This window comes from Scheffersomyces amazonensis (genome assembly GCF_036850825.1).
Source record: "Scheffersomyces amazonensis strain UFMG-HMD-26.3 chromosome Unknown RJT21scaffold_3, whole genome shotgun sequence".
NCBI lineage: Eukaryota > Fungi > Ascomycota > Pichiomycetes > Serinales > Debaryomycetaceae > Scheffersomyces > Scheffersomyces amazonensis.
In genome coordinates this window covers 200,179-221,306 of record NW_027042743.1, presented here as the reverse complement: position 1 = coordinate 221,306, position 21,128 = coordinate 200,179, and the positions used below count along the sequence as shown (strand labels likewise).

The 21,128-nt window shown below is 30.3% G+C and overlaps 9 protein-coding genes across 9 annotated transcripts; 6 read left to right on the top strand and 3 right to left on the bottom strand. All coding sequences in view use genetic code 12, as the record gives it.

Annotated features, from left to right (window-relative positions):
• The first annotated feature begins 45 nt into the window (after positions 1 to 45).
• Positions 46 to 1,785, top strand: PRI2 (DNA primase subunit). The gene has a single exon (XM_064881573.1). The coding sequence runs from the start codon at positions 152 to 154 to the stop codon at positions 1,673 to 1,675; it is 1,524 nt and encodes a 507-aa protein (XP_064738218.1). The 5' UTR covers positions 46 to 151; the 3' UTR covers positions 1,676 to 1,785.
• Positions 1,786 to 3,765: 1,980 nt separating this feature from the next.
• On the top strand, positions 3,766 to 5,073 carry CEK1 (mitogen-activated serine/threonine-protein kinase). The gene has a single exon (XM_064881572.1). The coding sequence runs from the start codon at positions 3,944 to 3,946 to the stop codon at positions 4,847 to 4,849; it is 906 nt and encodes a 301-aa protein (XP_064738217.1). The 5' UTR covers positions 3,766 to 3,943; the 3' UTR covers positions 4,850 to 5,073.
• Positions 5,074 to 6,363, bottom strand: RJT21DRAFT_119920 (uncharacterized protein). Its single transcript, XM_064881571.1, has one exon. It carries the CDS (start codon positions 5,945 to 5,947, stop codon positions 5,348 to 5,350), a length of 600 nt encoding a protein of 199 aa, XP_064738216.1. The 5' UTR covers positions 5,948 to 6,363; the 3' UTR covers positions 5,074 to 5,347.
• Positions 6,364 to 6,672: 309 nt separating this feature from the next.
• RJT21DRAFT_119919 (uncharacterized protein) lies at positions 6,673 to 7,779 on the top strand. Its single transcript, XM_064881570.1, has one exon. The coding sequence runs from the start codon at positions 6,958 to 6,960 to the stop codon at positions 7,705 to 7,707; it is 750 nt and encodes a 249-aa protein (XP_064738215.1). The 5' UTR covers positions 6,673 to 6,957; the 3' UTR covers positions 7,708 to 7,779.
• On the bottom strand, positions 7,780 to 8,295 carry RJT21DRAFT_119918 (uncharacterized protein). Its single transcript, XM_064881569.1, has one exon. The coding sequence runs from the start codon at positions 8,213 to 8,215 to the stop codon at positions 7,790 to 7,792; it is 426 nt and encodes a 141-aa protein (XP_064738214.1). The 5' UTR covers positions 8,216 to 8,295; the 3' UTR covers positions 7,780 to 7,789.
• A 1,391-nt stretch (positions 8,296 to 9,686) lies between these two features.
• On the top strand, positions 9,687 to 11,015 carry RJT21DRAFT_119917 (major facilitator superfamily domain-containing protein). Its single transcript, XM_064881568.1, has one exon. It carries the CDS (start codon positions 9,929 to 9,931, stop codon positions 10,985 to 10,987), a length of 1,059 nt encoding a protein of 352 aa, XP_064738213.1. The 5' UTR covers positions 9,687 to 9,928; the 3' UTR covers positions 10,988 to 11,015.
• A 424-nt stretch (positions 11,016 to 11,439) lies between these two features.
• On the top strand, positions 11,440 to 13,396 carry RJT21DRAFT_30449 (uncharacterized protein). The gene has a single exon (XM_064884090.1). The coding sequence runs from the start codon at positions 11,579 to 11,581 to the stop codon at positions 13,031 to 13,033; it is 1,455 nt and encodes a 484-aa protein (XP_064738212.1). The 5' UTR covers positions 11,440 to 11,578; the 3' UTR covers positions 13,034 to 13,396.
• Positions 13,397 to 15,119: 1,723 nt separating this feature from the next.
• On the top strand, positions 15,120 to 18,465 carry RJT21DRAFT_105174 (uncharacterized protein; the record flags this gene model as incomplete). The annotated part of the gene is made up of 4 exons (XM_064879798.1): positions 15,120 to 15,857; positions 15,933 to 16,308; positions 16,480 to 17,928; positions 18,019 to 18,465. 4 exons carry the CDS (start codon positions 15,120 to 15,122, stop codon positions 18,369 to 18,371), a joined length of 2,916 nt encoding a protein of 971 aa, XP_064738211.1. The 3' UTR covers positions 18,372 to 18,465.
• Positions 18,009 to 20,994, bottom strand: RJT21DRAFT_30446 (mRNA splicing protein). Its single transcript, XM_064884089.1, has one exon. It carries the CDS (start codon positions 20,957 to 20,959, stop codon positions 18,410 to 18,412), a length of 2,550 nt encoding a protein of 849 aa, XP_064738210.1. The 5' UTR covers positions 20,960 to 20,994; the 3' UTR covers positions 18,009 to 18,409.
• Positions 20,995 to 21,128: the final 134 nt, after the last annotated feature.

Sequence of the window (21,128 nt, the reverse complement as noted above, 5' to 3'; positions counted from 1 at the left end):
AGTGCTCGCTAGCTACTCACTAGGCTCCGGCATACAGAGGCGTGTAGCGAGCGACGCGTATGAGTTACAGCTTTTGTTGATGTTTACCTATTGATTATAACTGAATTATCTAAAAGTAGAGACTAAGTAACAGTGTAAGTGTAAGTGTAGTATGTTCAGACAAGTGAAGAGAAAGACTACTGGAAGAAGAAACTTCGAAGAAAGTGTTAGCGGAGACATTCAACAGAAACTTGAAGGACTCTATCAGCATCGATTATCATTTTATGATATTCCACCTCTACAAGAGATTACCCTTGAAGATTTTGAAACATGGTCAATTGATAGATTAAAATTATTGATTGAAATCGAGAGTTGTGTAGCACGATCTAAATCTTTAAAGGATATAGAAGCATCTATTAGACCATTACTTTTAAAATATTTACCAATGAATTCAAGTGGTGATGCATGTTTACGAGAAAGAATGAAAGATCATTATTCCCATTTTATATTAAGATTAGTGTTTTGTCGTAGTGAAGACTTAAGAAAGAAATTTATAAAAAATGAAGGAATTTTATTTAGAATTAGATATAATTTATTACAACCTAAAGAACAACAAGAATTTATTGAACTGAATTCGGATAAATTAGTATGGAAATTTATTACTAATGAAGAAAAATTAGATAAATTCGATCAATTATATAATGCATCAGGTTTACTTATTAAAAATACTTTAATGAATGATAATCCAGGTATAGAATTTACTAATGAACAAATTAAAACTCATATAAAAACCAAAGAAAATTTTATTAAATTACCCTTTGAAAAGGTTGCAAATTTAGTTAGTTCACGGTCAATTTATTTATATCAAGGTTATGCATATATTCCTTCAAGTTTACAATTAAATTTAATTGCTACTGAATTTCAAGATAGTTTAAATACAATGTTATTAAGAACTTTTCAAACTTTACCAAGATTAGAAGAAGATGATAGAATTTTACCATTATTAAATAATTTAAGTTCAAATTTCTCTAATATTCAATATGATAATTTTAATAATATTGATCCATCATTAGTTAGTGATATTAATCATCAATCAATTCAAACTCCAACTATAATTCAACATTATCCATTATGTTCAAAGATTTTACAACAAAATTTATCATTAAATAGTCATTTAAAATATGCTGGTAGACAACAATTAGGTTTATTCTTAAAGGGAATTGGATTAAATGTTGATGAAGCACTTAAATTTTGGTCAATTCAATTTACAAAAAAGATATCTATGGAAAAATTTAATAAAGATTATAAATATAATATTAGACATAATTATGGTTTAGAAGGAGCCAGAATTAATTATAAACCTTGGGATTGTGCTACTATCCTTTCCAAGCCAAAACCTGGTAAGGGAGAATTTCATGGATGTCCATATAGAGATTTAAGTGTTGATAATTTAATAACTAATTTAAATGAATTAGGAATTGAAGATCAACATCAAATTAATGAAATTATTGATGATGTAGGTAAACGAGATTATACTATTGCCTGTACAAGAGTATTTGAAATTACTCATGCCAAACAATTAAATCAACAACAACAAAAAGTTGCAGAAGGAATGCATATAAATCATCCAAATCTTTATTTTGATAGATCAAGACAACTTGAAAGGTCTTTGGAAAAGAAGGAGGCCAGTGTGTAGTTTACTTGAGTATAAGTTAGTTTAATTTAGTATAGTTTTACGTAAGATTTGATTTACAGAAGTTGCAATATTATGCAACTCGTGAAGAGTAATACATCAAAACAATACTGCAACTTTACTAATGTGGTCTAAGGCGGTCATTCGTATTTTTTTAGTAAATTTCAGATAATTGCTGAATGTGCCGAAGAAAGTAATTAATAGTAATTACGAAGATATTGACAGATTCACAATAGTTATGTGGAATTAACTTCTACCAGGTACGAATATTTTTTACCTAGTTAGGATTATTATTCAGTAGAATCGTAAACTTGTACTGATTGCTTTGCATACTGATCAAAATAATTATATCAATGTAACTCCGATATGGTACCTATAAACGAAGGGTATTACGGATGGATTAATTATTGGCTGCTACTTACCGGATTAGGTAATTGCAAAACATACTGCGGAATAAAAAAATATTTTAAACTACTGAAAATGACATGCTACGTACCTGAATCAAAGACGTAGACGTGAATAGATGCCTGATTCGTATAACATGAGCTGGGTACTTTGCGTATCTTGCATGTGAGAATAGATGTATTAATGTTTTCGAAAGGTTAAAATAAGTTGGTGGGAATAGCAATTCAAATGGTGCATATGGGAGGCTGGTAATTGAGAATAATCAAAACACAGCTCTACAGTAAACTAGGAGAGAAGCATTAGCATAAGCATAGGTATAAGCATAAGTATAATAATTATAGATTGAATGATTGTAAAGAACTGTAATTAAACATCAAATGATTGTAAAGAATTCTAGCTTAGATTAATAGAGGTATTTAAACTTAAGGTTGCAATAGTATAGTGCAAAACGATTTAGGCTAACGGAACAAAGAAACATAATCAAAACAAAACCGTCAACAAATTCCGTTCCTTACATGGTGAATAATACAAGCCGAATTGAAAATCGGTAAACACGAATTAATGTACTTATTGAATTTGTTCCTGGTTCCTGCTTTATGCTACCGATGATGCTGGTTGGAACCTCGTAAGCACCCATAGAATAAATAATAATTTGAAAAATTAGTAAGTAAATGTTAGCGGATTAATGGTTTTGTGATTGAAAAAAAATTTAGACATTGTTTCAGATCGTTAATGAAACATTGTTAGTTGAAACAAACAGGCAATTTAACCCAACTCTGTTTTGGACGTGCATTTCGATTCAGGTGTACTTTGTCTCTGGGATTTGGTTTGATCTGATTTAACTGTGTAGTTATAAATACCAGAGAATATTCTTCAATTCTTAAACATTCACGTCAATTAAGATTTAGTCTTACATCAAAGTTTACCAACTTCCTACGTTCCTTTAACTCATTCATTTCTTATATATCTTTTGGACCTCTAGCATATATAATTGCTTTAACAGAACAAGAAGATAAAATAATATAATATAATAAAAATAAAACAAAAATAATAATAATAATTATAATAATTATAATAATATAGAATATAGAATAAAATAGAATATACAAGAATTCGAGGCACACTATACTCAATTACACCAGACCAAAATTTTAGCAATTACTAGTTAAAACTGAACAATCACTTCATCATTCCTTTTTCATATATACTTCCTCGATTATACGTTCCTACAGCATTAACTCGTGATCGACCTTCATATTTCGTTCGTATAAATTAAAGCGTATCTTACTATAATAATAATAAAGATATTTTTTCGTTCGGTCCCATCAGAATTGCTTTTAAAACTCACTTCAAACAAGGTTAGAAATACGTCATCACTATCAGCTTCATATTAAATCACATCGAAGCACCAATTATTTATTCATCTATTTATTCGTTAAGTACTTCATTCATTCATAGCATTATATTACTGGCGAATTTAATTGTTCCTCCTTCACTTCTTCCCGTTATTACTATTAAACTTTCGTTAGCATTTATCACTCCCGTCATTTGCATAGACCATAATCCAACAGACAGAACTGATCATATCTGAAACACGAAACTATGAATGTTGATCAACAAGTACAACTTCAACGGCAACAGCAGCAACAGCAGCAACAGCAACAGCAGCAACAGCAGCAACAGCAGCAGCAACAGCAGCAGCAACAGCAGCAACAACAGGAACAGCAAGTGACATTTAATGTGTCGAGTCATTATCAAATTCTAGAAATAGTGGGTCAAGGTGCCTATGGTATAGTTTGTTCAGCTATTCATAAACCTACTGAGCAAAAAGTCGCCATCAAGAAAATCCTACCGTTTGAAAGATCCATGCTTTGTTTGAGAACATTAAGAGAATTGAAGCTTCTTAAGCATTTTAATCATGAAAATATAATTAGTATATTGGCTATTCAACGACCCAGAAATTATGAAAGCTTCAATGAGATATATCTTATTCAAGAATTGATGGAAACTGATTTACATCGAGTTATACGAAGTCAGAAGTTAACTGATGATCATATTCAATATTTCATTTATCAAACTTTAAGAGCTTTAAAGGCTCTACATTCAGCCAATGTACTTCATCGTGATTTAAAGCCTCTGAATTTATTGTTAAACTCCAATTGTGATTTGAAAATTTGTGATTTTGGTTTAGCAAGATCCATTGCTTCAAGTGAAGATAATTTTGGATATATGACAGAATATGTAGCAACAAGATGGTATAGAGCTCCTGAAATTATGTTAACTTTTCAAGAATATACTACTGCCATTGATGTTTGGTCAGTTGGTTGTATTCTTGCAGAGATGCTTAGTGGTAGACCATTATTTCCTGGACGAGATTATCATAATCAATTATGGCTTATTATGGAAGTATTAGGAACACCAAATATGGAAGATTATTACAATATTAAGAGTAGAAGAGCTCGAGAATATATTCGATCATTACCATTTTGTAAAAAGGTCCCATTTCAACAATTATTTGCATCAATAAATCCAAACATTAATCCATTAGCTCTTGATTTATTAGAGAAATTACTTATTTTTCATCCTACAAAGAGAATTACTGTTGATGATGCCTTAAAGCATCCATATTTACAATTATATCATGATCCAAATGATGAACCAATAAGTGAAAAAATCCCTGAAGATTTCTTTGATTTTGATAAACATAAAGACGATTTATCCATTGAAGATTTAAAAATGATGTTATATGATGAAATTATGAAACCATTATAACTTAAAATCATTCAGTAATTTCAGTATTGTATATATTATTATATATTTCGTTCAATATATCAAGACATTTGAAAACATTATTTGTAGCTTCATTTTGCCACAATACACCCTTCTACCATATGATTGCAAAATTACATTGTTCAATATTAAAGAACAATGGGCTAGCCAAACAGCCAAAGAATAAAACGCGACTTTCTACATTTCCATATCAGGCAATTGCTGTTTTGGCGGCGAATGTAAAAGAAATACCTGTTTTATTAAAGGACAAATACAAGAAATAAACATAAATAACTATATAAATATATAACTTCATATGATACGATATAATGTATTATCATATAAGGGGGGGGGTGGACGGGGGTAAGGGTGGTGGTGTCTTTATTTGTTTGCTGTGGGAAAAAAAAGCCATGAAAGCACTAAAATCAATCGTAAAAGTTCGTAGAAAAGATGGTGAATGAGTAGTAATTGCAATGATCTAACTAGTTATACTTAGCTCGATTACTTCTTTCTACCAAATAAACCCCCCTTTTTCTTTTTCTTACCGTCATGTCTTAAACTTGAAGCACTGTAGTTATTATTTTGATAAATTGCTTGATCAAAATTAGCTGCAGGAGCTTGATATAAACCAGCTGAACCAGATCCTCCAACTGGATCAACAGCTCCTGGAACAGTTGCTTGTAAATTGTAATGAGGGAAATCTTCATGGAATCCCCAACCTAATCTATGAGTCTCTAATTGATCACGATATGATAAATCACCAGTAATAGCATATTCAAATCCTCTAATTGTATCTAAAGGTCTTTCATTTCTTGCTCTAGTTGGATTGGAAACATCAGGTCTGTCGATTGGAGTTCCAAAGATATCTTTTAAATCATGAGATCCTTGACTCAAATAACTTGGTCTTCTATTATCAAGAGTTCTATCAGCAGCCTGTTCGAATGGTTGTGCTTCATTAACCGCAGTTAAAATTGGATCATGAACAGATGATGAATTCATTTGAAAATCTCGTTCATCCTTAGAAGAGATTTTAACATCGATATTATTGACATTAGTTGGACGACGTCCTGGTTTGTTTGATTTTGATCTGAAAATAGCCATTCTGACTTGTGGTTCTTAATTTATATTATTAGTACTAGTTCTTAGTAAGTAGTTATACTTATATTTATACTGATTAATGCTTCTTCTTAGAATAGATATTTATCTTTGTGATCCCGTGGGGTGCAGGTAACGAAACAGAAACAAAGATGTAATGATCTCTTACGTAAAGCAAAAAATACTATGAAAGCGAATGATACACTGTTTGACTAGACAAGAACAAGAATCTAACAAACTTTAACAGTGAAAACTAAAAGTAAACAAGATAAATATATATTAAATAATCTTTAAACAACTAAATATTAATTTGTTGATTTCTGTTATTACCGACTTTTTTCTGATTTGACACATACCGAAAATTTTTTGACTGAAAGGGGGAATATCCACCTTAAAAAAGATGAGCCCAAGCCTTTATTCAGTGTAGTGGCAATCGCAAATTTTTATTATACTATAGGAAAACTATTTTCCTGCTATTGTAAAACTATGAGGTTGAGGATATTACACAGAGACTTTTTAAGGGTATATTTCGCATTACGTAGGGCTATGTAAGTTACAAGATTATTTTAAGGTTGCGATTGTATTGTTTGCGTTAAAACTCTGCACATTCAAAATTTGTTTTCACTTAATCTGTAATAATCGTGCTTCGTAAGTGTGTATATATAACATCTCTATAGTATATGTGTATATATAACATCTCTATAGTATATGTATATATTTATATGAGCTTGTAAAAATTCATATCAATGTAGGAGATCGGCTTCTAAATTATCATGGAAATAAGAGAAGAAAGCGGGTCAATTAGTTAGGTTCTAAATTTAGATCTCACCTTTGTGCGTCTATACGACAAGACCTCCTCCGATCCGATCCGATCAGACACTTCTTTGCGACGCTATCAATTTTCGCGACATTGGTCCTGTACATAAGATCAACCATGTTAAAAACCAAAACCAGACCAATTCATAGTGAAAGCTGCTAAGAATATACATTGAACTACACATAGACATACTTAAACAATGACAGACGCGGTTAGTGCAAGTCTGTCTCAGCTACAGCAGCAACCTCCTTCATTAACTGCAACTCCTCAACCGAATGCTGACCAACAGCCTCAACCAGATACAGTACTATCAAGCCCTTCAACACCCACAGCAAAACCTCCAAACAACCAATCTTTACGTTTCATCTCCATAATATCCAGACATGATAAGCCCCTTTATATTCAATCATTCAATTCTTTACCCAATTCTTCACCAAAGGATGAAGAAGAAAACAATAACAACTTTCTCAAGTATAATTTCCTTTCTCATATGGCATTAGATATTTTTTCATCACCTTCTTCCTTAAATCTCAGAGAACAACAATATTATACTTATCAACGTCACGTTCATAGTGCATCTGCATCTGGATCTAATAGTGCATCATCAAATACCTCAACTACTGCTGCTAGTACTTCTGATTTGGGTGTAATTTTACTTTTCATCCAAGATGGAATTGAAGTTTACGGATATGAGACTAATAATGGATTAAAATTAATTATCGGTTTGTCAAATAACTCCAGCAGTAATACTCCTCCTCCTCATAAAGTAAATTATCAAGATATAAAATCATTGTTTCAATCTGTTTATAAATGTTACATAAGATTAATCTGTAATCCATTCAATTATTCCTTAGCTACATCTTCCAGCTCATCAGCCGATAGTGATCAGACCATTGATAATGTTACTTTTGATAATAATATCGCGAAAATTGTTAAGAGTTGGATATAACTTATGTAAATAAGAATTCTTTTATTTATTTACTTATTTATCATTTAATGACCTATAATACACATAACCATATATATACAATCTATTTCAATATAACATTAGCGCCTCTTAATTCCAAATACTCTTGATCCACTCCACTTGGCATATTCTTAATAACTTCTTGATATATTTCAACATTATGAAACCTTAACATATTAGCGGGATTCTTATATGGACCTTCTAATCCGGTGATATCACAATAATTTTTCAGAGGTCTTAAACTAGGAGGTGATACAATCGACACATATGTAGGAGTATCTACCGCTAAATTCTTTGTCTGTAAGAACTTAACTTCATCACTTATCAATTGTTTAACTGGTTTATATCTTCGAGGAGGTGGTTTACGATTTGGATTTTGTTTAAATGAGTGGGGCTTTGTAGTAATATCTGATATGAAATGAAGATCAGTATTTGTCTGATCTACAGGAGTTGTGTCCTTGCCGTTATGGTTACGACTGCCTCCGGCCATTATGTTTAGTTTAGTTTAGTTTAGTTTAATTTGCTTTGCTTTGCTTTGCTTGGTTCGTACAATAGATTTGACATTCCTCATAACGAAAATTCAAAGTAGGATCGAAACATCCACGCCGCACTACATAAAATAAATACTGTACTACTGTTACCAATACTTCAATAAAGCTGCTACGTAGAGGGAATGTTATTATATATGTCGAAGTTATACCTAAATAGTTTTCATTATGACTTTACTGTTTACAATATTATTTGTAGGACATTTACTTACATCACTCATAGTCCAGCATTATATGATTCTTTACATGAGATACAACTGATTGCAATGAACGAAGCTTGTCAATATTTTATTAACTTCGGCTTAGAATAGGTATTATATACATATATTACACATATATTACACATATAATACACATATATTACAGATATAATATAGATTAGATTAGATGCAATTTTAGATTAGATATTAATGTCGCTTATTCTATCCAACAAGTTGTTCTTCAATAAAGCAAATCATAAATGCTTTCTTTCACAAGCAATTCTAAATATAACCTTAGTAACATTTAGCGGAAGAACCTATTAAGGCACCTAATAAGGGGTGATAATTATGATAAATATGCGCGGCTAATTTTTAAAGCAATGTGGCTGAAATAGGTCTAGTCTGTGAGATAAGAAATAAAACTTTATATTAGACTTTGAAAGGTCAAATCGAACAATCTGTTATCTATTACATAATATATATCAAATTTAATCACCATTGTTATAGATAAGTTGAAATTTCTGTCAAGGAAGCGCATTTCTGTGTCAAGCCTTATGCGAAAGACAAATTAGGAACGGTTTTCGAATGCGAAATTCCCCAAATAGGTTCCAAAATGCGGAAAATGAATCTTTATCCGTGCTGATAACACTTAAACTATAAAGGTGATAAGAACCGATTTGATAAATGAACCACCTGAGTATATGATCAAAATTTTGTTAATGATTATTAATTATGATTATATAAATAGGTAAATTAGTCAACGAAAATAATAATGTTAATTCTATGGCACCACCAAAACTCCATTGGAATTATTGAATAATAATGTCTGATACAGAAATAGATACAGAATACGATAATGTTCCCGGAACGATTCATTTAGTGGATTTAGAAGGTAACTTGGATGTAAAAAAAGGTGAAGGTAGTGGTAAGAATATTATTCTTTTACCACAACCGTCTTCAAACCCTAATGATCCATTAAGATGGCCCCAAAAGAAAAAGATCCAACAATTTACTTTACTTTGGATTTGGGCTTTTTTATTGGCTGTTGCTGTTAACTTTTATGGTCCAATTTATGTAATTTGGAGTGAAGATTTCGATATTTCATTTTTCCAATTAAATGTAACGGCGGCTCTTTGTTTCCTTTTCTTAGGTTTTGGCTGTTTATTCTTACAACCAACTGCTTTAAAATTAGGTAGAAGATTTGTTTACTTGGTGTGTACAATCTTAGTCTTAATCGCCTGCATTTTGGGTAGTCAATCTAAAAATTTCGCATATTTAGCTTTCTATAATATTATTAGTGGGTTTGCTGCTGCTCCAGTGGATTCGTTAGTGGAAATTTCTTCTACAGATGTTTTCTTTCAACATGAGAGAGCATCAGCTATTTCTTTATTGATCTTAGCCTTATATGCTGGTAGTTTCCTTGGACCAGTTGCTTGTGGGTATATTACAACATCAATGGGTTGGCAATGGTGTTTCTATTTCCAAATTATTTTCTTTGGCATTTTATTTGTTATTTTATTATTTGGAATGGAAGATACCACTTTCCGTAGAGATTATAATGAGGAAGTACTTGAAGGAAAAATTCTTCAACAAATAAAATCAAGAGATGCAGCTCCAGTTGATAGTACAGAAAAAGGAATGGTTACAGAAGTTGGAATACAACAAGTTACAAGTAAAATGCTGTCAGAAGAACTGGAAGACTCATCAATCGATTATTCTATTCCAAAAAGAACTTATTGGCAAAAGTTGAGATTAATTGAATTGGAATATAATGATAAAAGATCATGGTTAACTATTTTCATTAGACCTTTCTACTTATGTACGTTCCCTGCTGTTATTTGGGGTGGTGTTATATATGGTGCTCAAATGATGTATTTATCGTTACTTTTCACTTCTCAAGCCGAAATATTTGCTGCCTCACCTTATTATTTTGGAGCAAATACAATTGGTTTAACTAATCTTGCAGTTTTTGTTGGAAATATTATTGGTATGATATACGGTGGTCCATTTGTTGATTGGTTAACTGTTAGATTAGCAAAAAAGAATAATGGTGTTTTAGAACCAGAATTCAGATTGCATGCCATGCACGTTCCAACTATAATTAATGCAGCTGGTTTGCTTGCTTATGGTTTAGGTGCTTATTATCAAGCCAATTGGGCTATTCCAGCTATAATTGGTCAAGGATTATTAGGTATAGCTATGAGTGCTACTGGAGGTATTTGTTTATCTTATACTGTAGATTCATATCATCAACTTGCTAGTGAATCTCTTGTACTTATGCTTTTCCTCAGAAATTGTATTGGTTTCGGATTCACCTTTGGTTTTCAACCATGGTTAGATCATAATGGTTTAAAAGTTGTTACTTGGCTTATCTTTATGCTTTCAATTATTATCAATGGTAGTTATATTTTGATGATAAAATACGGTAAAGCTTGTAGAAGATGGACTAAGGAAAGGTACGAAAAGTATTCTGATCCAAACTATGGTGCTATTTCACTTTTCGGTAAAAAGTAAATCATTTTAGTCGTATAATTACATTTAGAACTGGTTTTTATTTATATACTTCAAATTAATTAAATATCTAATTACAAATTTTCTTTGCTAATGTAGTAGACTGCAAAACTCAACCGACATTTTTGCATCGATAAAGTATTGCGACACAACTCCGCAACCTTTATCCGAAGTGAGACATTTTCCTCCACAAAAAAAACTAAATTGTGCGAAAAAATCGCGGGAGAGTGATCAAAAAAAAAATAATGTGCCCCAATCGTTTTGTAGCTTTAGTATCGACAATTACTATCGAAGAGCTGTGATGGAACTTATATAAATAGTTTATACTTTATTTTGTAATTAATAATATTTACAATAGTTGGAGTACTTTGTTCTTTGAATTTTTTATTAGAATTGTTTGTTTTATGATCTAACTACCACTATCCTTTGCTATTTAGTTTGCATTTCGTCATTATCATTATAGAATTATAATTAATAATAATCTAGAATTATAATTAATAATTAACAATAAAATAGAAAAGCTGTATAGACTTATTAGACAAAAAAAAAAGTATAATATCACCAATTATAAAGTATAGAGCCTATATTCGCAATATGAGATCATTTGCGAGAAATTCAAGAATAATTACCGGAAGAAGACTATTTTCAGTATCAATTCCAAAATGGAATAATGTTACGCCAATTGAAGAATATGATAAACAAATTAAATCTGGAAGATTAAGAGATGATCCATATCAAAGGAAAATTATCTCGAATTTATCTCTTTTGCATGAAAAATTACTTGATTATCATCCTCCAGAAATACAAGCACCAGTAATTGAGAGTCTAGAACCTAAGTTTGAAGTTGGATCTATATTTCGATCATTTTTAAGTAATAGAGGGAAACTGAGGCAAGATCAACCTATTCAATTTGCTGAGAATGAAATTAAAGGAATCTATTTATACGGAGATGTTGGATGTGGGAAAACCATGTTGATGGATTTATTTTATAATACGATTCCTAAGCATTTACCCAAGAAAAGAATTCATTTTCATCAATTCATGCAGCATTTACATAAGAGATCTCACCAATTAAAGCTTCAATATCGAGAAGATACTGATGTGATTCCAATACTTGCTAATGAAATCGCTAGTGATTCAACTATTTTATGTTTTGATGAATTTCAAGTGACAGATGTAGCTGATGCAATGTTATTAAGAAGATTGTTAATGATATTATTAAATCCTGATCATGGGGTTGTATTATTTGCTACATCTAATCGTGCACCAGATGATTTATACCTTAATGGGATTCAAAGAGTTTCATTCATTCCTTGTATTCAATTAATTAAACTTCAATGTCGAGTTATTTATTTGAATTCTCCAATTGATTACAGAAAAATTCCTCGACCATTATCATCCAATTATTATTTTCCTAAGCCGGGAGTTAAATATTTACTGCCAGTAAATCAAGCTAATTGTGAAAAGCATATTGAAAATTGGTATGATTATTTTAATAGAAAGAATGATGATAAAGATAAAAAATCACTTGATTTACAAGTATGGGGACGACCATTAAATGTTCCAATCTGTTCACCACCTACAGTAGCTCAATTTACATTTAAACAACTTTGTGGAAATAAATTAGCAGCTGGAGATTATTTAACTTTAGCTCAAAGTTTTAAATCATTTATTGTAACAGATATTCCATATTTAAGTATAAATGTTAGAGATGAAGTTAGAAGATTTATTACATTTTTAGATGCAGTATATGATAATCATGGAAATTTAGCAGTAACAGCAGCTGCACCATTTAAAGATTTATTTGTTGAACCAGAAGATTTAAAGCAAGGTAACTTTCAATTATATAAGAAACAACAAGATAAAGGAGGTGTTGAAGAGACATTTGAAGATGATGAATTAGTATTAAAACATGGGTTTGATAAATCGATTGCAAAGAAAGCTTCAATGTTTGTCAATGATGAAGAGAAGTTTGCATTTGCAAGAGCATTATCTAGATTAAGTCAAATGAGTACTACAGATTGGATTGAAGCCGAGAGAGACTATTAATGTAAGTAAATACGGATTTACTTATCATTTATTATTATTATTTATTATTATTATTTATTATTAATTATGTATTACTATTACTGTAGTGGTTCTGTATTCGATGAACTATTTTGTAATAATTCCTTAAGCATTAATACAAATAAATCCTTTTGAATCATCAGTTTGCCATTAGCCTCGTTATCTAATGTATTATCTTGAGAGGCTGTGACATTGATCTTTGAAGCTTTAAAAGACTGTTCTAATCCTACTGCATCATATTGCTATCATCATTATTCCATCTCTTACTCAATCCCAAAGTCATTACAAAAGTTGAAATCTTATTGGTGATAAAATGGAATAGACGTCCTAGTTTTAGAAGATATTCAGTTGGATTTGCAAATTATATATACAAATTTATAACCAAAGCATGTAAATTCAGCCTTTAGGGTATTTCGAAGTAGTCTCTGAGAAGGAGTTTGGTAGAACTTAGAGAGAACGGCAATATAAATAGTATACGGAGACAATATGGTTTCATAACAGTCTCTGTAAAGGATTGAATGTTTCTTTTCTTGGTGCAATTTCTTCTAAGGGTTGTATCGATTTATACGTGAGATCTCATGGATTTGCAGCCACCAGAGAAGAAAAGTGAGTACTAATAAATCTCAAAGTACTTCTAGAGGTACCACAGCGAATCATTCCCATTAATTAATCAAATCTGTGATTAAAGAAATAGAGACAATATAGAGCTCAAAATTTAAAAATCTTGACAATGTTGTAATACACAAACTTTGTAATATTCATATTAGTTGCTCTGAGTGGTTTAGAGCTAGTGCGCTTAGCATTATATTTTCCGATATTAAATAAAATTGAGTTCTGGTTAATTTGTAGATCTAAATTTAAGAGGTACTTAAAGAAATTAACACTAAAAGTTATAGAAGCTATAAGTGAGTTAACTACTGAATGGTATGAAGGTTCTGTAGCTATGATAGTAGACATATTAATTTGTTCTTGAAAAACTAGTTATTCTAAGAGAATATTATTAAAAAGTAAGTTAAATAAGTTCAATAGAGTTGTAAGGATTGTGGCAAAGTATTTACAAAAGAAAAAGATGGAAGTATGAGTTAAAATTAAGCCCACTATACTGATAGCATATCCTTATTCTTTATCTGTTGTAAAGTGCATCTATGAAAAATAAAGGTATTACATATAATTAAGGGTTAAGAGCATAGAAATTCGGGGATTTTACACGTGACCTGTGTCACATCCGGGCGATCCTCTAGAAAATATATGCGAGTTCCAAAATCATCCAAAAAAAGGCCTAATTAGGAAGTAGCGATGAGTGGCAGAAATGAACTAAGCATACTTTATAATACATAATAATATTGTTATCATAGAAATTATTTTTAACCATTGTTGATATATATGATTGTTAAGGTTAAAATAACATAGCCCACACATTTATGTATTTGTACCTTATCGTTAGGGGTCCCACATGATGGTGTATGTCTTAGGGGAAGAGACGGAAGTATAGATCAAATTAGAAATTACAAATTATAATTACATATAATCCTGAATCAAAGGATTCAAAAGTATATATATCCGAAATTACAATTGCAAAAACTGCTGACCCATCGACTGAAACTCTCACTCAAATAAACATTAGTTCATCGACGCCTGTGTATTCCATCAGTACTTAACTGCAATTGATCCAACTGCTAATTATAAACTGGAATTGGCGACTGCACACAGCCAACCAAAACAAAAGCAAACCAAAAAAAATTGGTGTACGGGTCTATGTGCACTCCAGTAACCCATTAAAAGCTAAAAGCAAAGACCTGTTCAAGACTATTGAAACCTTTGGTAGTATAATAACATTATCATAGTAGGTATTCAGTTACTATATACTGATACTGTTGATAAGTGTAAATTTATTACGACTTAAAAAGTTTTTGTATCATTTTCTGAGCAATCTGCTCATCCCATTACCAAATTTCAATATTACTATTCATTCGCTTTAAAGTACTGTTGTATCACCTTCGCTTGTTTCATTTCTATACCTCATAAATTGTTTACTATCATGAGTCGCAAGCTGGTTTCTCAACCATCTATGAATGGTACTAATTTCACTACTACAAATAGTAATATAACTACTACTAATAATAATAATAATACTGCTAATGACCACGAAAACTATTACGATATATCCATAACATCGACCCACATCCCAATAAATTTTCGGAAATTGAATTATCTGACTTCAAGTATAACTAGTTCAACCAATCAGAAGAAAAAACTTACAATCACAACTACTCCTATAAATTCAGCTCCAAAAAGAGTGGTATCTTTATCATCATTAAATTCTTTAAATGAATCAAAACGTCCTGGAGATTATTATATTCAAAAGTTATCAAATCAAAATCAGAACCAGAACCAGAACCAGAACCAACAAACTCAAAAGCCAAATGGTCCTTTACCTTCTTTACCTGATAATAGTATTAGTATTAAATCGAATACTGCTGGTCCAGTAAAGATTAATCGACCTATTTCAGGAGAATCATTAGTATCATTTTATTCTGATGAATCATCATCTATACTATCTTCACAATTTGATCATCCAATTTTAGAATCAGGTGCAGTAGATTCAAGATTAAATTCTTTAACTAGTACTTCTATAGGTCCATCATCAGCTTCACCATCAATATTTAATGGTAGTTCAAAGTATAATCTGATAACCATTGATAATGATGATGATGATGATGATGATCTTAATGATGAAATCGGTAGTACCATTAGTTCAGAAGATATAAGTAATACCACCATTAATGTATCAACTCCCAGTAAACGAGTAGCTGGTCGTCGAGCTTCAGCACCTGCGGAAACTTCAACTCCAATCTTAGATAAGTATAGAACTCCACCTCAGATAATTGATAACAATAATATTAATAATTACAATAGCAATATGAATAACAACAATAACAATAATATCAATACTAATCTTCCTCATAAGAATTTGAAATCATATTCACTATCCAATATCCACCATTTGAAAAGTTCTAATTCCAATTCAGTCACACCTATTCTAAGATCAAAGACTAGATATATAAGTTCTAAAGAAATTAAAGAACGTCAATTATTGAGAAAGAAGAAGTATGATGAAAATGATAATGAAGAAGAGATCTTATCTAATGATCTTGATAATTTGGTATTTAATGTCCCTGTTATTAAGAATCATGCTGAATTATATATGAAGAATTCATCACGGAATCAACATATTGCTGCTCATCAAGTTAATCTTCGTCAGAGTTCTGTTCAACAGCTTAATGTCTCACAACAAGCACAACCACCACAACAACAACAACAACAACAACAACAACAACAACAACAACAACAACAACAATATATCCAGGCTGGATCTTCATCATCCAGTTCTAATACTACTCTTAATCGATCCAAGACTAAAAGTAAAGATAGTTTATTAACTCGTAATGATTTAATTACTGATATTGATAAGTATAATACCACTGTAATTACCAATACTTCAGTTAGACCATGTCCATTACCTGGTAGATTAGGTTCTCAACCTGATCTATCGAGAATTTCTCCTTCCAATTCTAGAAGAGGTAGTAATGGATCAATTGGAGGTGGTAATAATTCTATAATTGGAATGACTAATATAACTCAAGAAAGTATTATTGAAGAAGATGATACTACTGATGATTTTGATAGTACCATTAATTCCAGTGCAGGTAATTATACTAATGATGATATTGAAATCACTCAAAACATTAGTCAATATTATAATCAACGATCGACGTCATTTTCAAAATTAATTAAATTATCAAGAGATCAAACGGTTATGTATAAATTACCCAATTTCATTAAATCTCAATCTTCAATGGAAGATTTACATTTAATATCGACTGAAAAATTAAATCTCATTGATCAAACTCGGCCCATTAATTTACCTCCTAAATCAACGGGAGATAAGTCAAAGCATAATCGAGAATTTAAGAAAGTTTTAAGTAATTATGAATTAAATACGAAGAATTTAAATGATGCACGATTAAAGACATCACAAATTCATATCCAGAATCAACAACAATGGATAAAAGTAGTTAATAATTTAATTAATGAAGATAATAATAAAGAATTCAATCATAAATTTGAAGTGGATAAAAATACTATTAGAAAATTAGGCTGGGATTCGAATATACCTGCCAGTTTAAGATTTGAATTTTTTCTTAAAGTATTATCTAATAATAATAATAGTCAAGATTCAATTAATACTATAAATAATTCATTTAAATTATTCGAAGGTAAATATAAGAAATTACTGGAATCTATTAAAACTAATAAAGATTTTGAATTTACTAAAATTATTGAGATGACATTGAATCGACCATTATTTACTTCAATACTTAAAGTATTAACAATTGAAGATCAACAACTATTTAAATCAAATTTTAAGTATCTTTTATATATTAAGTCCTTATCGGAATTTGGATTATCTAAACATGATGAAATGTTTTTAATTCCAGTCTTATTACTTTTATTTGAAAAGACTCAATCATTACAAGATATTTATTGTTTATTAGAATTAATGAATCAACAAATCTTTACTCGAGAATTCTTATCTCATTTAAATAAATCTTTGAATAATTGGACAAGTATAAATAATTATTCTTCAAGTCATTATCTTTATAAATATTTATCAAGTTTTGGTGGTCATGAAGATTTAAAGGAATTTGAAAATTTAAGTTCTACGGGATTTTTTTATATATTAAGTCAATTAAATGATCAATTACCTTTAAGTATGTCTGCTCCTTCGACTCCAATTCTTAGTCAATCAGCTCAATTTACATTTGCTTCATCTCCAACCTTATCTAATTTCTCGAATTCCAGTTTTACTAATATAAGTGAAGTTGTTACTACCACCACTACCACAACTACTAGCAGTTCAATTACTCCTAAAGCTAGTGTAAATATAACTACTAGTTCATGTGAAGACCTTGCCAATTCTGGTACTAGTACTAGTACTAGTACTAGTTCTGGTACTGGTGTTAGTACTAGTACTGGTTCTACGGTTAGTGATATAAATTCTTCAGTATTACAAGTACTAATTAAATTATTTCAAATCTTAATAATCTATTCGAATTCTTTAAAATCAAAGGATAAGAATAATTTAAAAGTTATTCAAACATTTCTTATGACAATATTCCAATATTATCATATAGGATGGAATAATTATCAAGAATTAATCAAATCCAATAAATCAATTAAGTTTAATAAAAGTTTGGATCAAGTGGCTAATCTTGATTCTTTTGTTGATAAATGGAAAGAGACATTTAAACGATGTTAAGTACTTTTATAGTTGTTAAATATATACATACAAATATTCTACATATCCATATCTATATCAATTTCATCGGGATTGGTATTGGTATTGGTATTGGTAGTCTCTGATTGGATGGGTTCACTGGCATTAATCGATGATACTTTAGGTCCATCGGATGATTTAACAAATCCCATAGGATTAAGTGCATCCCTAAAGGCTTTACTATCTTGAAATTCCTGTTTGGTAACCCGCTTAAATCGAAGCATTTCTTTAAAGGTGGGTTCATTACCATACTTAACTTCAAATTGTTCCCATTGAATCCATAGACTATCAGCCGAATTCTTAGTTAGTTTAATAATATATTTGAATAAACTTCGAACTCGATCATACTGATGAGTTGATGTTTCATAATCAATAAACTTATTGGTTAGAACAAGAAGATTTGGTAAGGCGAGTTCCACATCCTGAATAGCCATTTCATAAGTTTTGCGTAATTCAATCTCATCCTGAAATTCTTCAACTCTGTCGAGTAATAAGGAATAGAGTTGATACTTATCCTTACTAACTTTTTGTCTATCAATTTTGGATTTATAGTTAATATTAAACTTATCAATATTACTTTGTGAGAGTATCTGAATCCCTCGTTTGAGTACTCGAATACAATTCATAATAAACTTATTCTCCTGTTCAAAGTTGGCATAGAGTATAATGAAATCCTTACTTAATTGAGGAGGGATCTCATCAAGAGCTTGATCGAATAAATCTCTTATTCTTTCTATACCAGTTTGATTCTTTGTATGTGTATGTATTTGTTTAAGTATCTTAGTTAAATAAACATTCCAAATCTCATACTTTATAAAGGGATCTTGGAATAATTTAAGTCCTACTTCAAATACCGTAAATGATCTCTCATAATATTTCCAAGTTTCTAAGAATTTTGCATAGGCAATAATAAGTTTTGGAGTAGCTATGTTTAATTCAATAAGTTTTTCATAAGCATTAATTACTTGATGAATTTCTGTAGTTTGAGTTTCTTGTTCAATAAACATTTCTAAAAGATCCAAATAAAATGCCCATAGTTTAACTGATCTATGCATTCGTTTATGAACATCTATTGATGAATCTTCATAATCTACATTAGCATCACTTCGTAATAATCCATCTTTAATAACTTCTATAGCTCTAGAATCAGCATCTTCATAATCACTCTTCAATAGCATTTCACTCCAATTAATATAGATATCTGCCAATTCATCTGGATGTTTAAATTGTGAACCTATAGCCTTTGTAAAAATCAATTCAGCCGTTTTATAATCATCCTTTGATGAATATATTTCAGAATAATCTATCCAAATTTTCGATAGTTTATGAGCCAGAATTCCCAATAATGAATGAGCTTTAAATGGATTTATTTGTCTTAGAGCTTGGGCATAAGTTTGTAATTTTGTATTAAGATCATCTTTGAATATCCCAAATCTATCAAACCATACATCCAAATTATTAATGTCTTGTCTTAACATCATATCATTTATAAGTATAGGTCTACTATCCATAAGCTGTTCAAAATAATAACATCTATAATCAAGTAACTTACTTAGTTGTTCATTAACTGGTTTCAATTCTAATGTCTCTGATAAGTCATCAAGAATTGTTTCTTCAAAATTAATGTATGCATTGTATATAAGTAAGAAATCTTGAATTGTAACACACAGTTTAATTCCCTTATCATAAAAGTATCGTGCCGAATCTTCTTTGTCGGGTTGAGATTTATAATAGTTTGTTAATTTTATATAGAAAGTACCTATCTGATCAGGAAATTGTTCAATACCTTGTAGTACTAACTTTTCAATATGATCATCATTAACTCGAGCTCGATATTTATCATCAGTTAGAAAATCAATATAATCTAGCCAAAATTGTAGATTGGTTTTATTTAATGATATGTATTGATCTGGGTTATTAATGATATTGGCATATATACCGTTTATTTCATTAAAATCTTCAAATTCTATGAATTTATTAAGAATATCTTCAATGGTTAGGTTTAGTATTGGATTGGGATGTGATTTTAATCCTTTTAGTATGGGTGGTTCAGCATATTGTAGATACTTATGATATATTTTAGCTCCTGTAAGTCCCCCGACAGAATTAGCAAACACTAAGTAAAGAGGCCATATAACTTCATGAGATTTAATGGGTAGATTCACGAGACATTTATTAAATGTTCTTCTTATTAAAGTCAATTCATTTGGTTGAGTATCTAATAAGAATTTAAGATATTTTATCCATATACCTTCATTAGCATATAATAGTAATAATGCTCTATTAAACAATTGATTTACAAGGATAAATTGGGATTTATACTGTATAGAATCCACACTTTCAACTATTCCAACTACTAATTCAAGATATATAGTCCATAACTCAACGGATTTAGGTAAGCTCTGAACGGCTCGTTCAAGTATAAATACCTTATTATGGAATGAAGTCGTAGTACGTGAACACTTTATCAGATAATAATGTAACCAATTCTCGAGTTCATAAGGGTTTTTCGAAATTTCTTCTTCATAGGCATAATCCTCTTTCTGTATTAGTCGATCTAACTCCCACATTAATCTTATTATATATAATTTTTACTCCAGTAATTATGAGATTTGTAAATTTTTCACTATCTATGTAAAAGAAAAAAAAATATACTCAATGCTTATAGATGTTACACAAACGCAACCCAATTTGGCACTACTGTAATTTTCCAAAGGGAGCGTCGATGAACAAACGAAT